The 26,831-nt window shown below is 39.0% G+C and overlaps 1 protein-coding gene across 2 annotated transcripts in view; it reads left to right on the forward strand.

Moving 5' to 3' along the window:
* IQSEC1 (IQ motif and Sec7 domain ArfGEF 1) overlaps window positions 1-25,441 on the forward strand; it is a 70,706-nt gene extending 45,265 nt beyond the window's left edge. Inside the window, exons 7-14 of one of the 2 annotated variants that reach the window (XM_031049232.2) lie at window positions 2,116-2,255; window positions 3,858-3,887; window positions 6,611-6,736; window positions 8,372-8,471; window positions 11,562-11,723; window positions 12,372-12,548; window positions 19,408-19,457; window positions 20,795-25,441. In XM_031049232.2, the coding sequence (XP_030905092.1) occupies window positions 2,116-2,255; window positions 3,858-3,887; window positions 6,611-6,736; window positions 8,372-8,471; window positions 11,562-11,723; window positions 12,372-12,548; window positions 19,408-19,457; window positions 20,795-21,382 (1,373 nt within the window). In that variant the 3' untranslated portion in view covers window positions 21,383-25,441. The remainder of the gene's footprint in view (window positions 1-2,115; window positions 2,256-3,857; window positions 3,888-6,610; window positions 6,737-8,371; window positions 8,472-11,561; window positions 11,724-12,371; window positions 12,549-19,407; window positions 19,458-20,794) is intronic. The other variant, XM_031049234.2, reaches the window with a different exon arrangement.
* The last annotated feature ends 1,390 nt before the right edge of the window (window positions 25,442-26,831 follow it).

Below are 26,831 nucleotides of genomic sequence, written 5' to 3' on the forward strand. Positions count from 1 at the left end.
TACTTGCCGCTCTATGGCACACCCAAACTGCAATTAGGTTGCCAAAAACTGGGGATATTTTTTCAAATGTGTCCCTCAGATCTTTCTATCCTGGTTCTTTCTAGTGAAAAAGAACAGGTTTTATGAAGTATCAGCTCACCAGTGCTCAGCCACGTCTAGCAGGAAGCAGTCCCTGTAGAGCTGAGCAGGAAGGTCATGCACGAGGAGCTGATGCCTCCTGTTGTTCCTGGGCACTCAAGGAAGAATGGATCAGACAGCATTTACCTTTTATCACAGAGGAGCACTCAGATGCTAGAGAAATAAAGTGAGGCTGAAGTCCCCATCCCTTTTTCTCCTTTACAACAGTTTGTGCCTATAGGGAAAAAGCAGCTTTTACTGTAGTTCCATTACTGTGTGTTTGTGCAAAGGCCAGGAAAATTGCCTGTTCAGTCATTGCAGCCCTCTCCTCCTCCCTGCCCCCCACTTTTAAGCACAGAATAAGCACAATTTAGTGTAGTCCGTGTTCTTTTGTTGACCATGACTGTAGCAGCATGGCAGCAGAACAGGCACCAGCAGGCATTGATGTGTTGTGTAACAGTCATTCTCTCACTCACAGCTAAAAGTGGACTGAATGGCAGAAACACATAATCCAGCTGCTTAATATACATAAAGATCGTGGTGCATCTCAGAGGCATGGAGTTTGCATTCCTGTGTGCATGTGGAACTTTCATTTTAGTCCTAGTAAAACCAAAATCATTGTGGGGGTCTGGAATTTCATATTGTGAAAGTCCTGTCTGGTGATTTTATTCCCTTAGATTTCTATAAGATAGCAGGTAGTTTAGCTCAGCAAAATGTAAGTTAGTGTTGAGATTTTACTGTAAAGTCCTCAGAGATTAAAAAAGGCTTGATATTAATCTCTTAGCATAATACTACAGTTACATTTGTTGTATTGAATGCAGCACATTCTCTGTGAGCCCTACCCCAAATGCCAGCAATTTCTTATGGTTGTAGGCATTTTTGTAACAGGCTGCCTTGCCCGTCACTGCAAATGACTGGATCACACAGGGTGGTCTGTGGAAGACTTGCTGATGTAAAACAGAACAGAGGCAGTTTTGCTCACCAGTAGTTGCAAAGAAGCTGTATTTTATCATGGTGAGCAGTTGTTCCACTGGATGACATGATATTCTATTTTGGCTTCCAAATGGGATATAAGAGTTTATTGCTTTAAAGCCTGTTTGAAAAATAGGTATGCATCTCACTGTCCCCAGGAAATCAATATATAAGTCACCTATTGAAACTGGACTCCTTCCACTGCTATTAAAAATACAGGATCAAGCATTCAAGCCATACCCATGATCCTCACAGAGTGCTAAACAATGACACTGTAACTAGGCTATTCTGATGATTTGTTTTCCAGAGTGAATGAATTGGTTTTGAAATCATACAGGAAGTATCAGTTAAATTAATTTTACTGGATGCCGATAAGGTTCTTGTGTAGGAAATTATTTGATGAACAGTGTTGAGTAATATGACAGAGGCAAAATAGAATGGTTCTGCTTCCTCCCAGTGGGTTACTCCTAGAAGGAGGCCACATGGAGATTCGAGCAGCTAAAGGGTTATTTAACTTATTTGAGCTTAGATCCAAAGAGGAAACTTGAAAGAAAAGAATAACAACCCCAAAACATAGGAAATTAGCCTTTTTATGACTTAGTTTTAGATTAGAGTTGTGAAACAAAAACTCAAACCTGTTTCATTTCCATCGGTGTCTTGGCATATTGGGGGCAACAAGCTTTTGGGCAAAAATGAATGCTTTGGTGATGAATAACCTAACTTCCACAAGGACTGCATAGGAGATGTGAGCTGACAAAAGTCTTGGAGGCTCTAGAACAAACCAGCAGGAAAAAGCACAGCACCAGTCTTGGACAGCATGGGCATTAGTCTTAGCAGAGGAAACAGAGATTGCTTATGGTTTTACCCTCTACTTGCCAAGAAGCCTACATTGCTGAGCAGTACCAGTGTGTCTTAGAGCACTCAGAGCCAGGCTGATAACAGAAAGTGTTGGCTTCTCATGGCAGGGCATTGGAACTGGATGATCTTAAGGTCCTTTCCAATGCAAACCACTGTGTGATTCTGCAGGTGTGGATGATGGTGAGGATATCCCCCGAGAAATGCTGATTGGGATTTATGAGCGAATCCGCAAACGGGAACTGAAGACAAATGAGGATCATGTATCCCAAGTGCAGAAGGTTGAAAAACTCATAGTGGGAAAGAAGCCGGTAAGTTCACTTGGCGCTGCTTGTCAGTTCCTAAGGAGATGTAGGGCAATGTACAGTATAGACAATACAGAATTATTAGAAGTTGCTTGGAAGTATAAATTGCTTAGAAGTATAAATTAGCTGATAAATGGCAAAAAGCAGAAACTATCAAAATAATAATTCACTATAAGGTGGGGTTTGATTTTGGACCACTCCCAGTGCAGATGGATTTTGCTGTTGCGGGATGGTATTCAGGAGTGATGAGGTCTTAAACTCTTTATAGGAAACTTTACAGTTCTGGAATTACACTGAAATATCTGCCTTTTAGGCAGCCCTCATGTTTGTTTCAAGAGAATTGTTTTGTTAAAGTGATGTTGTAGTGACTTCTATTTCAACTTTTGTGCTACCAGTTGTGGCTCCATAAGTTACAAGAGTAATGGAGAGCTCCTGTTCACTTCAGCATCTTTCTCAGCATAGCAGCTAGCTCTGTGAACTGGTGCTTGTAAGGCAAGATTGTGTCCTTTTGTCTCAGAACTTTCCTGGAAATCAAATCCCAGGGATTCTAATGCTGGGTTTGAGCATCCAAAGATACCTCTTGGTTTGTTGTGGGGAAAATCCTGAAATACTTTGCTAAATTAATGAACCTTCAAAAGATCTGCTGGAAAAGGAGGAAAAAAGGAAGGCCACAGTATTTTCCCTTTTGTTTTAGGAGTTGAGTGGACACAGAGCTATCAAGACCAATATTTTACATGTTAACAGTGGTATCTAATGTGGCGAGGGACAGTGGATACTCAGCCTTCCTGAATTCCAGTCCTAGAGAGTCATCTTCTGACAGTGTTCACGTTAGTAACCCCAAAGGCAGCCCAGAATAAAGCCAAAAACATACTGGACTTGCATGGGTTTGAAGTCTTACATCAGGTTTTTTATCAGCTCTGGGAACTTTATTGCAGCAGAGACTGATGGCTTGAGGGATTTTTATTAAGACAAAGAGCATGGATCTCAAAGTTTGTAATATCCTCTCAGACAAGCCTGAATGTGTGGAGGGAATGAGGGACTGCCAACAAAAATTAAACATGTCATTTACTTCTGTTTCCCAGTAAGGAAATATTGTGGAGATCTCTTAGAAGTAGCAGAGGAAAAAGAAAGCAAAATTCCCTTAATAAAAGCTTTTACATATAATTTTGAGGAGAAGGGAACTAAATATTCTAAAGTCAGTATTTGACAGTCACTTGTGCTTTCATGTGAGACTGATTGTCCAGAATTGTTGGGGGATTTAGGTTTATATATGGGCTTCTGTGGGAGATGGGATTTTTCCTTCATGGTTCTTTTCTTGTTCAGGCATGTGGCAATTCAAATCCTAAAACTAATCTCAACCTTGTAAATTAAAGGGGATTAAGAAAACAATGGCTCTGTGGAGTTCTAGGTTCAAGGATTCTTCTGTTGAGAGACTTTTAACTGTGTGAAAGAAACTTTAGGAAGCAGACAACAGCCTTTATTGATAGAAATATTTGTTTTTACTTTATAGGCATTTAGTCATAGTCAGACCATGACTGTTTACTTGCTATGATACAGTACTGTGTTTCTCTGAAGTTTAACGCACTTGTATATGTCTTTCTACTGTAGATTGGATCTCTGCATCATGGACTTGGCTGTGTAGGTATTTCTCTCATACTCCTTCCAAATTTATACTAACTTTTGCTGGCAGCATTTTCTTAAACTTGCAATAATGTGTTCTATTACATATTAATTTCTAAAAAATGGGTCTTCTTTCACAAAATATTCTCCTATTGCTGTGGTGATAACACTCTGAAGTACAAAGACTTTCTTAAAAATCTGTTTCCCAGAGACTGATGATTGTATTGCCAAGGGTTTTCCAGACCTTTCCTTAGTACACTTTTTCTGCATTTCAAATGCCATCATCACTGTAGAAATAAGACAGCCAGGAAAGAGTAAACAAATCAGTAAAGCTATAGTTGTACCTTCGCTTTCCACCTGGGCCCTGGTGTGTTAATTCTCTCTGGCCTGTTTCAGTATTGAATGATACACTAGAAAGATATTGCCAGTTAATTCAACAGTTCTCTTCTGAAAGGTCATGGACATGCAAAATATTGATTCCAGATTTAAATTATGGGCATATTCAATAACAATCCTAACCTGTTCTTCTATTGCAGTGTTCCACTTGTACCATTTCATGGTAACAGTATTACAAGCACTTTTGAACCAACACAGAAATCAGCTCCTAGCAGAGGAGTGAAATGTGATTGCCTTATCCAAATTTGATCCTAATGATTTTATTGTTTAACTGCATTGTGCATTAGTATCTTCAAGTGGGACAATCCAGAGAATCATAGCATCAGCCAGGTTGGAAAAGATCATCAAGGCTCACCGTTCCCCTAGCACTGCAAAGGCCACCACCAACTCATGTCACTTGAGGGCCTTGTCTGCACAAGTGACTCCAGCACTGCCCTGAGCAGCCTGTTCCAATGCCTGAGCACCCTTTGGGGAAGGAATTGTTCCTCAGCTCCATCTAAACCTGCCCTGGTGCAGCTTGAGGCCATTTCCTCTTGTCCCATCCCTTGTTCCTTGGGAGCAGAGCCCAGCCCCTCCTGGCTCCATCCTCCTGTCAGGCACTTGTAGGGAGCAATAAGGTCCCCCCTGAGCCTTTTCTCCAGACTGAGCACCCCCCAGGTCCCTTAACTGTTCCTCATCACACTTGTGCTCCGGGCCCTGCACCAGCTCCTCAATGTCTCTGTTGTAGTGGGGGCCCGGAACTGAACACTGCGAAGAAGGAACTTTAAACTTCCATTTGTTTTTTCAGTCTTGTATTTCTTGCTTTTTCTGTGTAAACAATTAAAATCATGCAAACCTAGATTCACATTCCTCAGAAAACTGCCTATCACTGTTCCATGGATGCATGTCTAGCAGTACCACTGGACTGTAAAAACAAACAGGAAGATGTGACCTTTATAAAAAAGGCTGGAAGGGAATATTACCAGCTCATCTATTGCTGTGAGTGAAAGCATTGTCTGCAGTTAAATTTCAATACCAGAGCTCACTGTAGTTGTCTGCAAGTTTATAGGCTCAGTGACTCTCCTTGGGTTTTTTTACCCTGCTGTAGGCAAATCTCCAGCTGCTGTATGCTGTCTGAAGCTAAGCTGAGGTAGGAGAGAATGAGAACATGAGACGTTCATTTCTGATGCTTTGCACTGAAGGTTCAGTTACCAGAATAACCTGAAAACAGAAACCGTTGCTTTCTCCTGCATTTTTCACCACATTGGCTCCTTTAGAACGTGGCACATTTCTTTCTTAAATACCTTCTTGCAAATCCAGGGAGGACTATTAAATTCATGCCATAGGTAAATTAAATGTAATTAGTATTTTATCTGTTATTACCATAGTTATCATTGGATTTGGGGGAAAAAATTAAGTCTCACCAAATTACTTGCTAACCAACCAGGAATGAACCCTAAACTCTTCTACACCCTCAGTTTTGGTTTGCGGTTTTTTTTTTGCTTCTCCCTGCTGATGTAGAAGAAGAAGCAGCATTAGCAGTCTTTGACTGGTTTTCTTGACCTAGTACATCTTGTAATTCATATGCAGAATGAGGACTTACAAAGAAATATAATGTATAAATCTGTGTCTAGTTACCAAAGAATATCCTCTACTTCAAATTTTTATAAAGTTAAAAGGATTTCTTTGAATATTGTTAACAAGATATCATCATTTGCATTTGGAAGAAATGCATTCTGTTGAGGATGAAAACAGTAGCTCTGGAGACAGCTTCAGCAGATAGTTCAAATCAGAAAATGGAAAATTACTCTTGGTTTTGTTACCAGCCTGAGCAAGTAAGCCAGACTGAAAGTGCATTTACTTCTTCCTGGTGTCACCATTTCCTTGGTATTGGGGAATGAACAAACTGGCTTAATTCAGTGACTGATAAAAGCAACATACAACATCAGTGTATCACAAAAGCTAAAGTTGCTTTGCAACTTTTCTTCTAATAAAGATACAATAAAATGCTCAGGAAAGCAACATCCTTTGTTTTTAGCTTCCACTTGCTTAACCCTACATTCTTTCAGGGCTTTATCATTCTACAAAGTAAGACTTTCTCTGTAAAACTTTCTCTGGCATCCATATATGAGAGTGTGGGCTTTTAGAGAATGCTTTATATACGAGCTTTGAGGAAGTTTAAGTATCATGCAACTTTGTGGCATATAAATCTTTATTTCTCTGTTGTTGGTATATTGATGAAAAAGTCCTATGGCCTTAAAGGTAGAAATATTTGAGGTATTCAGAAGAAGGCTGTGGGTATGAAAGATGCTCTTTCTTGGCTGCCCCTTGCTCTGTTAACCATGACTATATTTATATTATCACAGGTCCTCTCGCTACCCCACCGGAGGCTGGTTTGCTACTGTAGGCTGTTTGAAGTTCCAGACCCAAATAAACCTCAGAAGCTTGGACTGCACCAGCGAGAAATATTTTTATTTAATGACCTTCTTGTGGTATGTATCTTGGGGTGGACAGGCTGCTAGTGAAGTGTTCAGAATGCCTGGCTCCAGGGGACCAGCAGCAATTCAGGGCATGAGCATGCCTAAAGAGGAATGTCTATTACCTATTACTCTGTACTCCAACTTCTTCATTATACAAAATTTGCTCTTAAACTGAAGCCATTTATTGATTACTACACTCTAGTGTAAGAAAGTACTTTGATGCAATAGCTTTTACCATGAAGAAAAAATTGCATCCAGGTTACCCATTTTCTTACTGGGTAAACAGAGACATTCTTTTCCCTGGGAATAATGAATTCAAGTTATTTGTGGAAAAACAAAATTACATACTACTTCATATTCACAATGTTCTATGAACCATATATGTTTCTTCTTGAAAAGGGAACAGGATATGTTGAAATAGGTTTTACAGTTGACTTTACTTTTCAGTATGTATTTAACTTGATGGGTCTTTTGCAAAACAGACATACAAAACTGATGACAGCTTGTAATTATTTGGTTGATTTACTCTTCAAAATAAGAAAATTTGTTGCACTTTATTTGGAATGTATTTGGCTGTTACCTGAGAACCTTAGAACTAAACTAAAAATGTGATGGTTTTTAATGAAAAAGGCGTGACTCAGATGCACAACTTTATTGTGTGTAATTTTTACATCTCTTCAGACCTTAAAACCAGGAAGTAAATGACTGTAAAAAATATCCTTTCAATTGTGAGTGTAGCCTTCTAGTTGTAAATGTGCTTAAGTGTAAAATGATGGAACATTGTTGTCTTCAGGTTACAAGTTTTGTGTCATTTTTTATTACTTCAATGTCAGTAGTTTTATCAAACTGTTTTGGGAATAATATTGAACAAAGCTGTCAGTTGGCCAGGTTCCATCACAAAAAGTTAAAATTAGAAAGAACTAGTAAAAATAAACCTCTTGCATTTAAAAAGAGATTGCATTCACACTTTAGGAGAACCCCAAAATTGATGGTAAGTAGTAGCATGTTACTTCTATTGTAGCAAAAAGTGCAGGTTGCCACAAACTCAGCTGTGATTGAGATACGTGCTGTACAATCATCTGGAAAAGAGGGGTCATGGATGAGGTAGTGTAAGAGAGTCTTTGGAGGGGCACAGAAGTGGAGCAAGTTTAGAAGGTCACAGCACATGAGAATAATGACTAAGAATTAAACTTGTCTGAAGAGGTCCATAGGAGTGTCCTGCCCAGAGTCAGACTGAGAAAAAAGTGTGAGGAAAAGCTTGCCAGCAGCTGAGCTTTTAAAAGGATCATTTAAACATACGTTTCTGCCAGCATGTGCAGTGCACAGTATGGATGTGGGGTTTTTGTCAGAAATTTCAGGTAGAATTCTGGAGAATAGAGAACACAAAGGCTTTTTATCTGGATAAAATATTAAAACCTTCTGGTGAAGAGATAGCAGTGCCTCAAAGCAAGCTTTGTTCCTTTAGAAGTCATAGACTAAATACATCAGATGCATTAAAAATAAGGAAAAAATGACAAGTTGCTATTTTCTGGCAAATTATAGCTTTCTGTGGTATAAAATTTTTTCTCATATGTTAACTCTTAACAATTTTCCACAAATACATATGGTCAAAGGGATATTTAACTTGGTTTATTTGATGACTTTCAGGTGACCAAGATTTTTCAGAAGAAGAAGAACTCTGTTACATACAGTTTTCGACAGTCATTTTCCCTCTATGGAATGCAAGTTCTTCTGTTTGAGAATCAGTGTAAGTCCTTCCTCTCTTTTTAGATAACCATTTTATTCAGACAAAAATGTAGAAGACCATAAAGATATGTGTGAGTGAAAGGGATGGACAGGACTTGATTCTGAATTTAGGAATAAAATTGTTCTCAACTTAACTTAGCCCTAAAGTTTAAAACTTTAAAGTTTTTAGATGGTGTCAGCATAAGAAACAGCAAGACTGCTGTTAGGTCTTTGGGGTTGTAGTCAGAAGCCAAAACTTGCTAAATGTGTTGGTTGTGAATACTTGTAAAATGTTTGAAAAGAAACAAATCTATCTGCTGCTGAGTCAATGGTACAGCTAGCTGGAACTGAATCTATAATAACAAGTAATGGCTCTCATAATGATATGTGTAACTCAAAGCACTGTTTAATTTGTTTTCCTGACTTATGTCCCCACTTTGTGCCTAGGTAATACATACTCCTTCAAATATAAATGCAAAACAGAGTCTGGATTAAAGTTTCTATTTTGTGATGCCTCTTGTTTATGTCAGTTGTAATCTGCATCAATCAACTCTTCTTATCGTTAATGCTTGTCAAACTTAGTCTTACCAGACAAAATCCCAACAAAAAACAGAGTTCTAATGCCATGATTTTAAGCCCAGAGATAGCATCACTAACTACACAGCAGAGCACAGCGGTCAGTGTGGCACATCGGGAGAGTCTCCTTGACCTGACTTCATGGTTTGGAAACCAGGCCTTGACCTTCCCAATCAGCTGGATACAGTTCAGTGTGACATTCAGCAGTTTCTGTGATTTTCTGTTTTGGAAGGCTCTTAGTTTTTGCTTGTCCTTGAGAATGTGCTCCAATGCTCATCTCTCGCAAAAGAAGCCACTGTTATTGAGTCAAATCATCTGGAGATTTCAAAACGAAAGATTTCATAGAGCTTGCAGCAGTGATGTAGTTTGCAGGTTATTTATATGTAAATACATTCATTTTCTCTCTTGTGCATGCATTATATGATATAAAATTCATTTTTTGAGAGGAAGGCCAAATATTTCTCTCCTGGATTTTGATGGAAATAGGAGAATATAGAATTCCTCTGATGTCAAGTTAAATATATTAACTATTTCATAAGCATGCTAAACAGAAACACCCCATTAAGCAACTTAAAAATAGCTGTAGAGAAACTAGGAATAAAGGGTTGGATTCATCTCAGTGAAGTAGAAGCATTGTCCCTGAGATACTTCAGTAGGAATAGTTGGGCTTGTAAGGTGAATTCACTACAGTGAGTCACTGAGCTGATTACGTTTCCAGGATCAGTGCCTGTTAGGTGGAATGAAGTATTTTCCAGTTGGGAAAGAGAAGTATTCTCCTCTTTTGGTTTGTAAAATTCATATGCTTGGTTTCCCCTGTCCCCAGCAAGCTTTGGAGTATTTTGGCCAGAGCCATCATGCTATTGAGTAGATTTGTGTGTATCAGCTGTCAGAAATGCCTGATTTCCAGTGGATAAAATTTCATGTCACTAAAGCAAAAGCAAAAATACTGGTTTGGCTACTGTTGAGGCTGAGCAACATGATTAGTGTTGATGATAGAAGAATTGACTTCTAATGATAGAAAACTTCACCCCACCCCTCAAGTGATGCACTGCTAACGATAGAAGCCAATTCCATTGGATGGATGAGCTCAGAAAGGGAGAATAAGGAGAATGGTGTCATATATCTCTAGTAAACAAATAGGCCATAAGGGAAATAACATTTTACATTTTCAGTCAAAATCATTGACAAACTAGAAGGGGTTAGCAGCTAGATAGCTAAGTTAGCAAAGAGAGTGTCTGTGAAGCCAGTAAATCCATGTTTCCTGATGCTTAATCAATACAACGTGGAGAAGTACCTCTGGTAATCAAATATGTTTGTGTGTTTAGAATGTGGAAGTTTGTTCTTTGTTCATACGTGAAGGCGGCCTATGTGACTGTGGTTACCAAGCTTTCTTGTTTAGTTCCAGAAGCTCTTCTGTTTCCCCTACTCCCACGTGGTGCACTTTCTGGCAATGCTCACTGCCTCTCCAGTGACAGTGCTCAACACCCTATGTGGTGGTTTTGGCTGTATTCTGAATTACAGCAGCAGACGCCTTGAGGTAGCTGTTCTATATGATTGAGGGTAGATGCATCTGGTCAGGAGCAGCAGGTCAGCTGTGTTACCTCTGTGCGAGACCGTGATATCAGACCTCAGCAGAAGCCCCAGATTCTTGCTTCCTCCTTCTCCTCTGCACCTTTGGGGCTTCTAGTAGTTGGGACCTTTTTTCACCTGAGAATGGTACATGGACTTGCTTCACTTCTAGTTACAACTGATTTGGAAGTTAAGATGTCCTTTTAATGAAGCATTGCATTTGCACTTGTTTCTCAGTATTTTAACTCTCATTGACACCTGATGGCTTTGAGGGAAGAGACTACCTTTCATCATCTGCTGGTTCTTAAGAGAATGAATTTCTAGTACATGGGAGCACTTGAACTTCAGGCTGAATACTTCAGTGGCTTTTTGAGAGCTCTAGCAAACCAACAAGATCAGGCAGTGGAGGAAAACAAACTATTGTGAATTAGAATGTGCACTTTGAGCTTTCTGACATCCCATTTCCACAGGTCTGTGCTTCAAGCAAAGGGTGATGCTGTTTTCTACAGCAGAAGATGTCTTCATTATAACCTATCTTTCTGTAAACAAACCTCTCTCAACCAGGAGATAGTTACAACCAGCTGTTACAATTTGTATTCTCAGATGTGCAGCTAGAAAAGAGGCAAAGAGAGTTTGCTAAAAAATTTGTCTTTTATTATGGGGATGTCCATAATATCCCCTAAATGGGGGTGGGTCCCCCTTGGGATTTTCCTTTTATAGCATACATTGTATCTGAGTAGTAACAGCTGCATAAAGACTATCTTTCAGTATTTATTCAGCATCTTGACAGTTAAGCAGTTCTAGTGTATCTCAGGGATACATTTCATTCTAATTCTGTGCCTTTAGACTTCTCTTTCTCTGACTTTGTCCCCTGGATGGTAATATTAGTAAAAACTTTTGGTGTGGTTTTTTTATTAAAAATGACTGGAATAAAACGAGCTCAGGTTTTCCTGACTTTTTCTTCTAGATTATCCTAATGGTATTCGGCTCACATCAGCTGTTCCGGGAGCAGATATCAAAGTACTCATAAATTTCAATGCACCAAATCCTCAGGACAGGAAGAAGTTTACAGATGATTTGAGGGAGTCAATTGCAGAGGTTCAAGAAATGGAAAAGCACAGAATAGAGTGTAAGTACAAAGGTACATATGATAGAGCATTTTTGAGGTAATTGAAATAAGAAGATCTTGAATACACAAATAACATGAGAACTCTTTGAAAGTTGAAAATAATGTAGGTTTTTTCCATGGCTTTGACTCTAGAAAGACAAAACCACAATGATATCTGAAGCTCCAGCTGGGTTCACGGACTACTATTTACTGCAATGTAGCTGCAGTGGAAATTTAGCCTGTACAAACCACAAATGGCAAGAGGAGAGCTGGATTTGTAATTTGTAGGATCTATTACAGGAAGAATTCTAGGGATAATTTACATCACTGAAATGCTCAGTGATGGCCCTTCAAATAAGTTTTTCTGAGTTTCTGACTAAACATGGAATTTTACCTTCTGTTTCTTCTCATGAGGAATAGCCTTTCTTCTGTGTGTTGTAACATAAAGCTGTTAGTATAGGGATGAAGTTCCTCTCTGGCAGTAACCAGTGAGGTTACTCTCTAACAGTGCCAAAATGAACTCTTATTATTCACGGCCATATGTGATCACATAGGATCATAGAACTATGGAATCATTAGGGTTGGAAGGGACCTTAAAGATCGTGATGTTACCATGTCCTTCATTATACTCAGTAAAAATTAATTGCAAAATGATTCTCTTTGTTTCAGCTGAACTAGAAAAACAGAAGGGTGTGGTGCGACCAAGCATGTCTCAGTGCTCCAGCCTGAAAAAAGACTCTGGCAATGGGACACTGAACAGAGCTTGCCTAGATGACAGCTATGCCACTGGGGAGGGGCTGAAGAGGAGTGCACTGAGCAGCTCCCTGAGAGACTTGTCTGAAGCAGGTAAGCACTGCCTCCATCTCCCTGCTCTGGCTAGTGCATGCGAAGATTCCTGAATGATGCATAGAAAGCCCAGTGCACAGTGGGCTTCCAGAACTAGTCATACTGAAACTTCAAACGTTTTAAATAGCTCCTCTTTCACAGTTGGTGTTTAATTTCTGTTTGTTTCTTTACCCTTGTTCTATTAAGCAACCACTATTTGAAAGCATTTAAACCGTTGTAGATTGCTATGTATGCTTTTAAAGGAGAGTGAAGACAGAGGAAAAATTGTAAGTGTTTTATAAAAGTAATGATTGACTTGTGCTAGGAGTAACCCACTTAGTTTTCCTTTCTTTTTTTCTTCCCCTTTGCTTCTCCCCCTTCATACAGTAGGCTTAGAAAGAAAATAAGAAACTGGTCTCTGTGTAATGACCGCTTTCTGTGTATTTTGTGCTCAAGTGTACCTGTGTTACCACCTTGATGAATGAAATTGAGTGAAGCCCTACTAAATTCTGTCTAGAGCTATGCAATTCAGATACAGCATGCCCCTGATGCTCCCTTATTGTTTGTAACTCAAGATACAGTTCCCAATTCTTGCAAAGAGGTTGTTGTGAAATACTATTGCCAGTACAATAAAAGAAGCCCTAGTGGCCAAGAATACTGACAGCCCATGAAACCACTGATGTGTCTTGAGATTAATTAACTGGTAATGCAGATAATGACTGGAAAGCAGTGGTGGTGTGATTTTTTAGTCAAAGGAAAGCCAGGGGAAGCTTGGTATGCTTTGCTTTTATGGTCTGCCTTGGTAACACACAGCTGGCATACCCATGTAATACAGGCTACCATGGGCACTAACCTTGTCCATCACTATTAAGTGTGACTCCTGTCATTTACAGGAAGCCATATCTGAACATTGTGCCCATTATTCAGAAAGTTCTTCTGGGGATAGTAGCAACTATATAAATTTTGCTAGTTCATAGTCTGTGTTATACACTCTGATTTGTTCTTTTAATTGCAGTGATGATTTACAGTATAGTCATAATTTCAGTATAGTGTATATTTTTGGTAGTAGACATTATTTATTCATTTTCTTAACTAAAGAAAAGATTTTAGCTATGCTGCAATAAATAAAGTTGTTGTAAACTGAACTTACAGCCTGTGTTCTGTGGGTATATGTGTGTGCACACAGATATGTAGAAAGTGAGCTCTTTCAATTATTTTATTCTCTGTTTAGGCTTTCATACTCATATGTCCATTTGCTTCATTAAAAAGACCTAGGACTTGATCCAGAATCAGCTGAAGTTGAATATTGGTGCTCGATTGGCTTCAGTGGATTTTAGATCAAGCCACTAGTCTTCACCACTGTTACATCTCTTGAGGGTACTTACATCACCCTTCTGTGTTGTTTTAATTTCATTAGAAGGAGAACTACCATATTGTTGGATATGTGAGTTCAGTGGGTGTCTGTACCCACAAATGTGATCTCTGATTAATTTTATTCATCCCATAGGAATTTATCAACCCTGTCTTTCAAACATTGCCATGTGTTTAAAGTCATGTTTTGGGTTTTATGCAATAAACAAGTATTTGTAATCATGAAAGCATTTCACGTTTCAACAGGCATGCCTACAGTTGCCATGCTTATTACTGAAAACAACTTTTTCCATACTAAACAGTAGAAATCACAGACTGGAGGGTTTATCAAAGAGTTTGTTAAACCCAACTAAACTTAATTTTAACTTTAAAAGTTGAGAATTATGGAGAGTTTCTGTTTGGTCTTGTGCAGTGCAACTGACTTGAGAAATTACATACCTGTTATGTGCTTTGTTATTTGGTGTAGTAACTGTCATGAGATTACACATGCTTTTCCTGCCTTTTCTCAGTGAGTAGCTTGCATGTGAGGTTCATTATTGATTTATTTTTAATAAGGGACAGATGATCCACAGAAAAACAAAGACATCCCTTCAGTTAGCAAGATACTGCAGCCCAGTCATTATACCATATTAAACTGCTTCTTTAAAAGACTATTGAGTTAAGTTGCCATAATTCTTCTTTTGTGGATGAAACACAAGATCAGCAAGAAGGAGGAATAGGAGTAGTGGACGCAGAGGAACAAGAAGTAGAAATAGAGGAACAAGTGTGTGGACATATGTCTTTCTGTAGGAAAAGGCATGATGAAAGTGGATTTGTAAAGAGTTCCTTTCTACATTTAAGCAGAAATAAATTATCAACATGAACAGATTGCCTGGTTGCATGTTTGTGCAGAAAGGTGGGGAATTGCCAGTGAACACTGCAGAAACTAAATGAATGTTTTTAAACCTTTATCCAAGGAAGGGGAAATCTGATGGGGCAGCATTTTGCTTGCATGGCTATATGACAAAACTCTTTAGCAAAACAGTTCATTACACTCTATCAGATATCACAGCAGTAAATGCTGGCTGTGGAAAGCCACTTTATATTTGGCTCTTGGAAAAAGAGTGATGATTCATAAGCTTCTTGGACCTAATGGATGTTGATAGCCGGAATTATTCCGAATCCTAAACTGTACACCATATGGAAAGGCAAGGCTTCTGTCAGGTAACAATGTCAGGGATCACTTTCTGATGGTGGTTCCTTCATGCATTTGCCGTGATAGCTTAAATCATAATTGCAAAAAAGACATGCATGAAGGTCTCTGGATTTAAAAGATACTATCGTTCATTGTGGATTAACAGTTCTTTCCATGGAATAAAAAGAGAATGTGGCAACCAACCATACAATCAGCTAGGCTGGAAAAGACCTTTAAGATCAGCAAGTCCAAAATGTGACTGTGTCAAAAGTATTTAGTGTTCTATTTTTCTCAAAAGCAGAATATATAATTTTTATTACATGTGCTTGAGCCTCAGTCAAGCAAGAGCTGAATTTATTTGTCCCAAACTTCTCAATTCTTAATTTACATTAAAATACTAGAAGACAAACAAATTGTAATGGGGTTAAAGCTGAGTTTTAGAGATCCCAATCCAATTCTGGACATTTCACCACTCAGTCCATATACAATCACATAATAAGTAGGTTTACAGGAAGATGGGAAAGGTGTGAAGGTCAGCATGGCTATTAGTACATGGGAAGAACTATTTGGTCACCTAAGCAGAGCATGGAGGATTGCATGGGTTAAGTTTCTTGACTAGTCAGTCTGAACTCCAGTGACTCTGGGTTGCTGGAGGACCCCCTGCTTTCACATTGAGTGGACAGTGGTGAGCACCTATGGAAATCAAGCTTTATTCCCCCCATCCCTAACCTGTGAGGAGGAAGTAATACTTACACACTGCACTGGTTTAAAAATTGTCCATTTGTGGTTTGCCTCAGTAATACACAACTGGCATGCCCTTATGACACTGGAATCTGCACAGTAGTCAGTGGTCACTATTAATATAAGTAATGCTTGTCTCATAATCTCCCGAGCTATCTCAAAACAATCACAGACACTGGTGACTGATGACTGCTTTAAAAACACTTCCATCATTTATTCTCTAAAATTTCCTATATCACAAAATGTAATGGAAAATACTGTGGAATAGCATTGTAATCCCCTTGAGACTCTGGCTTCATACAATCACAGAATCCCTTCTTAATCTGCTAAATGGGTGGTATGGGACAGTCCCCCACCAGATGCAGGCAGGGTTATTGGGTGATTTTCTCCTTCCTCTCCCCTGGATTTTGCTGCACTACATCTAATGAAGGGAACCAGCTGTCTTTTTTTCCCTTACTAGAAGAACTTTCCAATTAGGGAGGGATTCTTCCCATCTCTTCCCTTGTCACTGTTGTATTTCCTATTCTTCAGTGGAATAGCAACAGTAGTGGGCATGATAGAATTTACTGGGGTTTTAAAACAAAAGGCATTTGTATGAATCAAGTCTTCTGTGATATCTTTTGTGATATCCCAATTTTGTGAAATCATTTTACAAGGCTGGATGCCCCACTCTGTTTATGAACACCTTCATATCAGCAACTTTTCTGAGTGAAGAGACGCAGTTTGTTTTTGCAGTGAAGGAGTTCAGCAAGGCAAGGTGTGGTTATGCTGTTTTCTCATCTCCTGAGGCTTAATCAGTATTTGGAGAATAATTTCTTTGAAGATGCTAAGAAACTGTTTTCATCATCAGTGTGTGATCTTAAGAATATACCTATTTCTCCCAGAAATCAAGATGAAAATGTGAAGGTTACAAAGAGTCTTTTCACCCTAAAAGTAGTCTCTCTAGTGATCAGAGCCTGTTTTGTAGGTAATTTTAATCAGGTCAGCTTGGGTAGTACCCATCAGCTGATGGGTAGTTAGATGGTTAGAGATTCTGTTACTGCTGAGAAAATCATTTTCACAGCCTTTGGAGGCTACTGTAACAGCCCACTGTTGTAGAAGAACTGCTACGTTAGTTTGCTTCACCAAAACCTTCATTTAGAACTTTTTTCCAACCTTTTTTCCCAAGATATACGTGGCCAGATACATTGTTTAGATATCAGTGTATCTCACTGGCAATGAACAGTTTCAAGAAATACAGAGTAGCAGTGAGAAATACTGAGGTTTACTGTAATGACCCGCACATCTGTGTGATCAGTTTCTGCAAGGTAGAATGGATTTTTATTCATGAAACAGATTTTTCTTTTGGCATGTTTCAGTTTGTAAAAATATTTTAATCGCTTCGTATTTCTACTTTAAATTTGAAATATTCTGTGTCCCATGTAATGCATGTTCATATGTAGAATCAGAGAATGATTGAGAATATGGGACATATTATACAGATGTAAGTTAAAGGTGTTTCTTACAAGAGTGTACATATCTAACATCAATGATTTGTTGGAATGAATCAGAAAAGACTAAATTAACTGAAACTTAATTTTATAAAAATAAATTAAAAATTTCAAGTAGATCAGTAGTATATTAAGCAAAACTTGTCTCTTGATAAATATCACCTTGCTTTAGATCACAGCAGTTAGTTACTGTGTGAATATAGAGTTATGGTTCCATCCAGTGCTAGTGGAGGGACACTGTTTCCTTGAAAGGCATTGGAAGGCTGCAGCTCTAGGGAAGCATTTCTGAGAGGGGATGCTACCTCGAACACCAGAGAAGAGTCTTGCATAAGCACACATTGGGAGGGGGAATGTTCTAGAGGATTTACTTAACAGCTTTCCTATCACACTCCAGGTCAATACAGAATTGGGTTCAATTTGTTTTTAAGAACATACCCAAAGTGCTCTGAGTAGAGATAGTGCCTATCTGAAGGAAATTACAGGCATATTAAGTAGGATTTTTCTGGTTTAGCAAAGCTAGGTTTTTTAGTCTATTTAGCACAGTTAGCAAAGTAGTACTTTGGTAGTACTACTTTGCCCTGAAGTTGCTCTAAGCAAAAATCCATCTGTCTCTTTCTGTCCATATATACTGCCATGGTTATTTTATTAGAGACTTGTCTCCTGCTTCATGCAAAAGTCATTAGATTTTCCTGGTTTCCTTCATTTTTGGCCACATTTAATGATCTGTGGCAGCTGTCAGTCTTATTTGCAATACTTCCTGCTAAGTCAAGAGATGGCTATCTTTCCCAGTGTTTCTGTATCAGCAAGCAGGAGGGATTTGAGTATTAATCAGTATTAACCCTGTCATTGGAGCAAAAAAAAATGTCATAGCCTGACTAGAAATAAAAATAAGGGATTATCAAACCCAGTTTTTCTTGGGGAGCTCATAAAATAGTACAGTTATGGCTTTGATGAGCCTAAAACTGCAGCAAGAGATTAAGTGCTTTTGACCAAGAGCCTGTCCAGAGGAGTTGTTCAAAATTCCAGTAAATCTAAGAGGTCAACCAAAACAACTTGACCACAAACACCTTCCTCTCAACTCAATGTTAGTGTAGAGAGGTTTGTACTGAGGAGTGATGCTTGGATTTAGTAAGAGAGGGGGAAATGTTACAGTAGCATAAAGAGAACTGTAGCTCCTAAGAGAAACTTGTGTTGTGGGGCAGCATCCCTGGACCATCCAGGTCAAAGCTGTGCTTATGGATCCTGAGGTGGCACTTTAAATCATCCTGGTCTTATAAGACTTACAGGGAGTGTCAATGAGAGAGAACATCCAGGATCCTGTGTCCTACTTGTAGCCTGTGAGGTTATTCTGGCTCTTTAGGCAAACAGTGGTGTTCTAGTTGTAGTTTCAGGCAAATGTTTTGGACAGTTTGGGAATGTGGGAGAACAAATCCATCAGACTTAAAGCTTAAGCACTGCACAGCTAAACAAACAAAATCTAGCCATAATGTCAAGACAGATTCCAGACTGATCAAAAATTAAGTTTAGTTTTTTTAAGCCTCATGAAAGAAGATTATATGAAATCCACTGATGTTCAGAACTGAAACTGGAATGATAAAACCAATGCCCCCCAATGGTGTGTCCCCCCCACGAAGATCAGAATATGCCAATATTAGATTCTGTATTTAAATTAACACCACCTCACCAGTATACATCAATGCTACCAGTCTTTAAAGAAAGGAACTTCATAGACAATTAGATTCCAGGAAATCAAACTATTTAAAATTGTTGTTGTCCAGCATCATAACCATACTACTAAACATAGATGCTCTAAAACACATTTGTTGGAAGAGTTATACAGCTACTTAAAAAATCACACCCCGCTAACGGTAGTCGATTCACAACAACAATGCCTCTGAAAAACCAGCCAGGTACAGAAACTTAATGTAACTAATGGCCTTAAAATGGCAGTTTCTGCCTCTGTAGCTGCTGTACCAGTCCAGTGCCATCTTAACCCCGCAGCCCCTAGTTGCACTTAGACTGCTGTAGCAATGCAGGGCAAGCAGCTGTTTTTCACCCGGGTCTTGTCTCATCTCTAATCTCTGGTGTTGCATGTCCTGGGCAGGCAAGCGTGGGAGACGCAGCAGTGCAGGATCGCTAGACAGCAATATGGAAGTAAGTAGGAAGTTCCTGATGTCTAGCTGGATGTGATGATGTGCATTTCAAACCTTTCTTTTATATACATATTTTTTTGCTCTTTTTTCTTCTAACATATAACCTGCCTGCCACAAATAAAATGCATGCCTAGGCTACTCACTCCGTATTCTTCCAGCTTAAAAAGCACTGACAGCTTGTTTTAGACCAATGCTATTTTTGGTTTGAGCTAACCTTGTTCCCTTTGTTCCTGCAAGCATGGTTAAATGAGTATGATGTGTCCTTTTGCCACCATTTCAGTCTGGTCCCAGCTTAAAAGCCCACTTGCTTTTTGTTACCAAGTACACCGTTCTTGCTGTTTGATATTTAGCTACAACTATCAACTTTCATGCTCAACCATTCCCATTGCTTATTTTCGAGTTAAATTGCTCAATGTATGCAGTCATGACACCATGGAATTGCACAGATAGGGCATGGGAGGAAAAAACCGATTAAGATAGGTGAATTCAATGTGGATTTCATGAGATTTCATTCATCTTCAAACCATTTATATATACTGTTCATGTCTCTGAATTCAGCTTGCAGATTTTTTTCTTTATTTTTATCTTTTTTTCTTTTGACTTTATTTTTTGTGTTTGCTTTAGGCAGATTGTAGTTTCAGTCTAGCACACTTTGCCTAAATACTGTTGTGTCCCATAGCTCTTTTTAAACAATACAAACCCCAAATGACCAACAACTAAATACACCATTCCAGACTAAATCATAGACATCATTGGGTCAGAAGAACCCAGTCCCGTAGAAACCTAAGTGGCAAAAATGACCTGATTCCATTTCACACATAACTCAGAGATAGGCTTGAGAAGCAGCACTGTGGCATACAGTAGTGGAAAACTACTATAAAAACATAAAGTTAAAAGTAGTGTTTTGAAATTAGAATTGTAACAGTAGTATTTGCTGCTCTGTGTTTTAGCTATTTAGGTTTAATTTAATGTAGCTTTATTTTTTTGTTGTAAAAAGGCAAGTATGGTATTTTTTGCAGTATTTTAAAATGCATTTTTACTTTAAAAACACACTCCAAGGTCTTCTGTCATGTTACTCTTCCATGACATTTTTCTTACTTAAAGTCATAGCTTTTGTTATTAACGTACAGAGAGAAGAACATGTAATGCTTAAAATCCCCCAAGAAGGGCACGAGTGCCTCCTTGGCAGCTCAGAGAAGGTGGAAATGACATTTTTCCTACAACCCTTAACATAGTCCACCCATGCAAGCACTGAAGGAGTTTGTGGGTCAGTGTGAACTTTTTCTTTTAAACATTTTAAGATTTTTTTAATTTTTATTTCTATTAATTTCTTTTTAGGGGTCCATCATTAGCAGTCCTCACATGCGCCGAAGAGCTACATCAACCCGAGAGTGTCCATCTCGCCCTCACCAGACTATGCCTAACTCCTCCTCACTCCTAGGTTCCTTATTTGGTAGTAAAAGGGGAAAGCCACCTTCCCAAGGCCATCCACCATCCGGCTCATCACAGCAACCTCTGCACCCTCCAGTAATCCCACATCAGCAACACTCACAGCATCCTTCTGCCATGCATCACGCAGGGCCAGGCGAGGGGCAGACGCAGGCTCAAGTGCACTCTCACCATTCGCAGTACTGCCACATGCAGCAGAACCCACCACCCTACCACCACCACCACCACTACCACCCTCCCCAGCATCTCCAGCACCCACACCAGTACCACCAACATGTGCCCCACTCCCAACACGCGGCACACTCCCCACACACACCCTACATGCAGCACCCTCACTCTCAGCATTCCCACTCCCCTCACCCAGCGCCACACCCAGCACACTCTTCTCACCCTCAGCATCACCATGGGCCACCACCGCCCCCTTCCACTTCAGCCAGCACTAAGCCCAAACACAGTGGCATCAGCACAATAGTCTAGAACTCATTGACCCTCCTAATAACTGTAGTTTTAAACCAAGTTACAAAGGCACTTACAGGAAGCACCAAGTAATATTGTCAGTTTTTACCTAGGTGATTTAACTGAGTTGTGTGAGCTTACAGGCTTGCTGTTACTAAATAAAATAATTCAAGTTAGTGCAGTCAGTACTGGTTTTACTTATCTACTCAATAGAACTTCACCATCTGGTTAGTTCTTACTTCCAAACTGCCTTGAAAACGTGCTGCTTGCTGCATATGAGTAAAGCGACCTTTCTCACCAAATCCATTGACAATTTTACATGCATAATAAAAACTTAGTCTATGGAAAAAGGGACAAAGTGATACAGAACCAAGTGTTGCATTCTTGCTCTTTTATTGTCAATGGGCAAAATAAATAAGTAGACCTGATATGGTTGATGAAAGTACGTAAGTAAACTTTATATAATATAAATATATACATATAAATATATATATATACTGTATAGTTAACATTTGTGCTCGGAAAGAATTTTTTTCAGTCCACAAAACTAGCAATATAGACCTTACAAGGAATTCCACTTACTTGATAGGACAGTATAATAGACGAATAGCGTATGAAAGAGTAGACCAAAAACAGTAAACGTTAGAAAGAAATTTCAGACACGTCAGTATTTTCACTCCAAGTCCTCAGGACTTGCTAAGGTTTCTAAGCAATCATTACTAAATGTGCCAAGTAACATAGCATTTAAATGTTGTAGTTCAATACTGCTTTGTATAAATCCTTATTTTATTAACACGATAGTATCATACGTAATCAGTATTATAACTGCTCTGCTATTTCAGGTAAGCAAACTCGTTACGATGCAGTAATTCTACCACAGCAATGTAGGGTGACTCTTGCCCAGCGGTCATCTTGAAGCATTGATCACACAAGTTCTTAGACACTTTAAAGGCTGTGATAACTGTGAATTTACATGATCCACATTTCTTTTGTACACATACGATTTCAGGAACACACATGAAGAGTGACAACAGGTGCATGTACACACTGCAAAAACATTCATCTCAAACATGACAATGGCAAACTTCCATCTTCCTCAGCTACATTGTTTCCTCTTCACCATAATTTCTCATTTTTACCCCCAAAGAAGCTGAATTCTAGTCTGAGCATTTCCAAGGGGAAGTGCTCTAAAACTTGAAGGTTTGTTTTAGAATTTAGTATAGGGTTTTTATATATATATAAAAAATATGTAATTCCATGTAGCCATGTGCTAGCAACAAAGTGGCTTCACCATTTTTACTCATCACATTTGTAAGTTTGAAAGTACCCAGCACTCAGCAGGCTGAGATTATGCTCAAACCTTCACTTTCATAGTCCAGTTAGTGGCAAGACATCACATAAAAATAGGCTGTGCTGTTGTTGCTTATGTGTTGTAATCAAACCATTTGCAAATTGATATACAGTTTTTATCACGAAATCCTGTACAAAGTTATACATGGCGCCTACTTTGTAGTTTCAGCATTTTGAGCCACTGCAAGGACTTTACACCTAAACAGTAGAGACAAAGGAATCACAACTGCAAAACTGTACCAGCCTAAAAGTTAACCTTGAAGAGGACGAGCAAAAAGTTCCAGTATGAGATGGGTAAAAGTAATTATAATAACAACCAGTTGAGTTTCTATTTAATGGTAATAAAATGGTCAGAAATGATGAAGGCATGAGAACAAGAGAGTGACTTTCCATATTGGCTTGCTCATGGCATCTCTGATATCTGGGGGGGAGGGCAGAGAGGATGAGTAATTTTTTTCCCTTTCATGCCATCAATATCACAATACCAGCAAACTGCAAACTGAGCACTTTGTTAACCTCCACAGAGGGCAAATACAACAATCTAGAGTTTAGCCTTTTGTTTCAAGCTGTCCACGTTTGTTCCACACATGTGCAGTATGTTTTCCCCTTTCTGCCCCTTCTCCTCTAACTTCATGAAAAATAAAAACAATGAGTAATTGCATTATGATTTTTAAGTATCACTCATTCTATTCTGAATTCTGCTGCTCACCTTAAGAGGGCTCCCCTGGGTCCCTGAGGCTCTGTTCTTTGCAGTTTAAAGACTATATACTGTTCTTATAAAGGAAAGTAGAACTGTCTGCATGTCATCTAATGTTATTAGTGTGAGGCTACACTCTACATATTGTATATTTGCAAAATATATCAGTGTTACTGTTGATATTAGTTGAAGTAAAGTGATAACATATTTCAATATGTAGACTTTTCTTCATACATCTGTACCAATAGTAGAGTCTAACTGTAATTTATAGGTTGTTCCAGAAAAGATAAAGAACCATTCAGGTACAAACATCTTTCAGAAACTGCATCTTTTAATTACAACATAATTAAAAAGCGTAAGAATACTCCTCTTCACTGAGTGACAGAATCTGTCCTCAGTTCAGATGCAGAGTTGTAAGTAAAAGGCGTGTGTATGGAATAGGTGCAAAACATGCGGTAGCAGTGGAGAGGAAAAATCCAACTCTGGTGTGGTAATTAACAATGGTGGTGTTCAGTCTCCCAGGTCTGCATTTGCTTTATGTTTAAAAACCCCTTTAATTAATTTAAATTAGAGCTACATATAAATAATCTAAATTTTCACAGGAAGCCACATTGCTTGACCACTAATTTTCGATTAAATATTCAGGAGATGTTAAAAATGTGCATGCAAAAACCACTTACATGTGATTTCGTGTCCATGTGGGAAAAGAGATTGTGCTTTAAGTTGCATGTGTAAAATCACAGATCATTTTGAGGCTAGGTTGTAGAACAAAATTGGTCACAGAAGAGCACAGTGTTTGTAAACTCCAGTATTTCAAGTCAATGAGGAGAAACAGTGAACCAGATCTTTTCTTTTGTTTTTTAGACTCTGTGTGTACTTTAAACAAATAAATGTGTCTGGGTGTCAGCACAAGTCTTCAGAACTTTGCTGCTTCTTAGAGCTGTAGTATATCCTCTCTGGCTCCATCCTTCATTAACAATTGCTTAGAGCAGTGGGGACCATGCCTAGCACAGGGAAATGACAGTACTGAAATAGGGTCAAAAAATGATTTTCAGCCTGCAGGCAGGAGTAGAATTGAGAGGGAGTTTCCTAAGATGCCATTGCCAAGCAAAAACTGGTACAGAACTGCACAGTGCCCACAGTTCTTTTTCCCATCAATGATACGGCAAAGTAGTCGTGCTGATTTGAACAAATGAAAGGAAAACATAAAGAATGAAGGTGTGGCAACAAAAATCTTTTCTGGGACAACAATCAAATATATATTTGGGGTTTTTATTTTTTAAGTTAAGAATGAAATGTAAAACAATGTAAAAAACAAAAAGTAAAGTTCATCCTAATATAATGTGCGTCTTGTATTGCTAAAAAAAGCCAAGTCTAACATGCAGTGTAAAATGATTTTCCCATCATGTACTGCATGCAGCAGAAGCCTCTTGTTTCTTGATAAAATGAGCTGAAAGACAGTCAGCAGATATTTAAACAATGAATCTCTAGATGTTGACTTGCTGTTCCATATGAAGCTGTGTGTTTTCTGCAGTTAAGCATGCATTTTGCTGTTCCGTTGTAAAATACCATCTCACTTCTTGCCTGCAAAATGGATTATTGTGTATATATTTAAAAGAAAAGTGGAACCAATAACAAGATCAAATTTGGGAGAGAGAAAAGGGGGTGGTGAAAAGGGACCAGTGGGGGGAATAGAGAATTCTCTAAATTGTACATAGTGTGTAAATTAGCATTACTCTACGTCTGCAGTCACTTTGAGGTTGCCTATTTCCTGCTAGGAACTTAAATCAGCTTTGAGTTGTATTAAACTGTTAGAATTAGGTCTTGAATGCAGACTCTTAGAGACTTCAAAAACCATTATGCTTACAAGAAGCTTCTGTTCTGGGGAGGCTTGAGACCCCTTTTGTAACTCTGGGGAAGAAAGGAGTGCTTTCATTTTAATATGCATTCTGTTTGTAAGTAGTAACAGACCCTATTGATGTAAAACTATAACTGTGGTCATGTGGAGAAATCAAATAAATCATTTAAAACTCTTTGTTTCTCATTTTGTATAATCCAAGAACTTTAACTCTTCAGACCTGAAATGAAGGAAATTCCTTCCAATGGTGTGTTCTGGCCCCACTGAGTCAATGGGATTGCTGCTACTCCCTGCAGAGGGGTCACACTTTCAGTCTTCGTCTTAAATTAAAGATAAGTTGGTGTGAATAGTGGTCAGTACCGTGGAGACTGTGATCCCCTCTCCACAGGCTTTGGTTGGTTTGCTGGTGCTGTAGATATATTTAGTTCCAAAGTACAATAAAGAGTAATAAATACATCACCTATATCTGCAGACAGTGAGAAGTACCACTAAAGGGACTTGCTGGTGCCCCACTTAGTAAAGCATTCCAGTGTTGCAAACCAGTAACCACATTTTGAAGTCTTCTTTATCATGAGCTGTCCATCATGCTCCGCTGATCCCATTCACCCTCTGGCTGTCCACTGCCTCAGGAGCTCCTGTTCAGGTGACTGCCTGCACTTGACTCGGGTGTTCTCAGCTTATCCTTCCCATGGGTACAGTCCTTTGTCCAAGTGTGACCCACGCTCTTTGGATTGAGCTGTGAGTATTCACTGCTTCTGCACATCCATTGGCAGGGAGCCAGCGCCATACCTCTGTAAGTGGTGTACATGCATAAGTACTACCCCGTTACTACTTGTACCTGCATTTAGCTGTGTGTCTTAATTTAGACCACGGAAGGATCGCTATGCAGGCGTATCTGCCACATGTGGCCTTCACAATGTTTGAAGTTAGGCTGCTGCAATCACTTTGGATAATAACCTGTGGCATACTCAATTGAGTTCTTTTTGTGTATTTCCCAGATATCAGAGGGATTATAGCGTGTCTGCAAAGACTGTTGAAACTAATGCTTAGCTATCAATTCAAACTAAACACAGTGTGTACCTGTTTGTTCTGTGAATTTTAGGAGGTTCTGTAATTATTTTGTGGGAAGACAGCCATGACCTATTTCCAAATAACTGTCATTTCAGGATGCACATCCCCATCAAAGATTTTTTGGTAGGTAAGTACCCATTTATCACTTCCAGTGTGACATCCTTCTGAGCTTTGCAGCCCATTAGAAGATGACCAGTGCCTCCCAGGATCATTGTTAGTGAAAATAACAGGATTTGCAGTGATGTTCTTGACTGGTTACATCTATTCCTGGTTTAGAAGCTATGATTTTTGAATGCCAGAGAGGGACTTTTCATCAGAGACTAGTTATAGGACAGGGGGTGATGGTTGTAAACAGAAGTTCAGGTTAGGTACAAGGAATAAGTTCTTTACTGTGAGGGTGATGAGATGCTGGCACAGGGTGCCCAAAGAAGTGGTGAATTCCCCACCCCTAGCAGTGTTCAAAGCCAGGCTGGGCAGAACCCTGGGTACAGGGT

This window comes from Melopsittacus undulatus, chromosome 9 (assembly GCF_012275295.1).
Source record: "Melopsittacus undulatus isolate bMelUnd1 chromosome 9, bMelUnd1.mat.Z, whole genome shotgun sequence".
Lineage (NCBI taxonomy): Eukaryota > Metazoa > Chordata > Aves > Psittaciformes > Psittaculidae > Melopsittacus > Melopsittacus undulatus.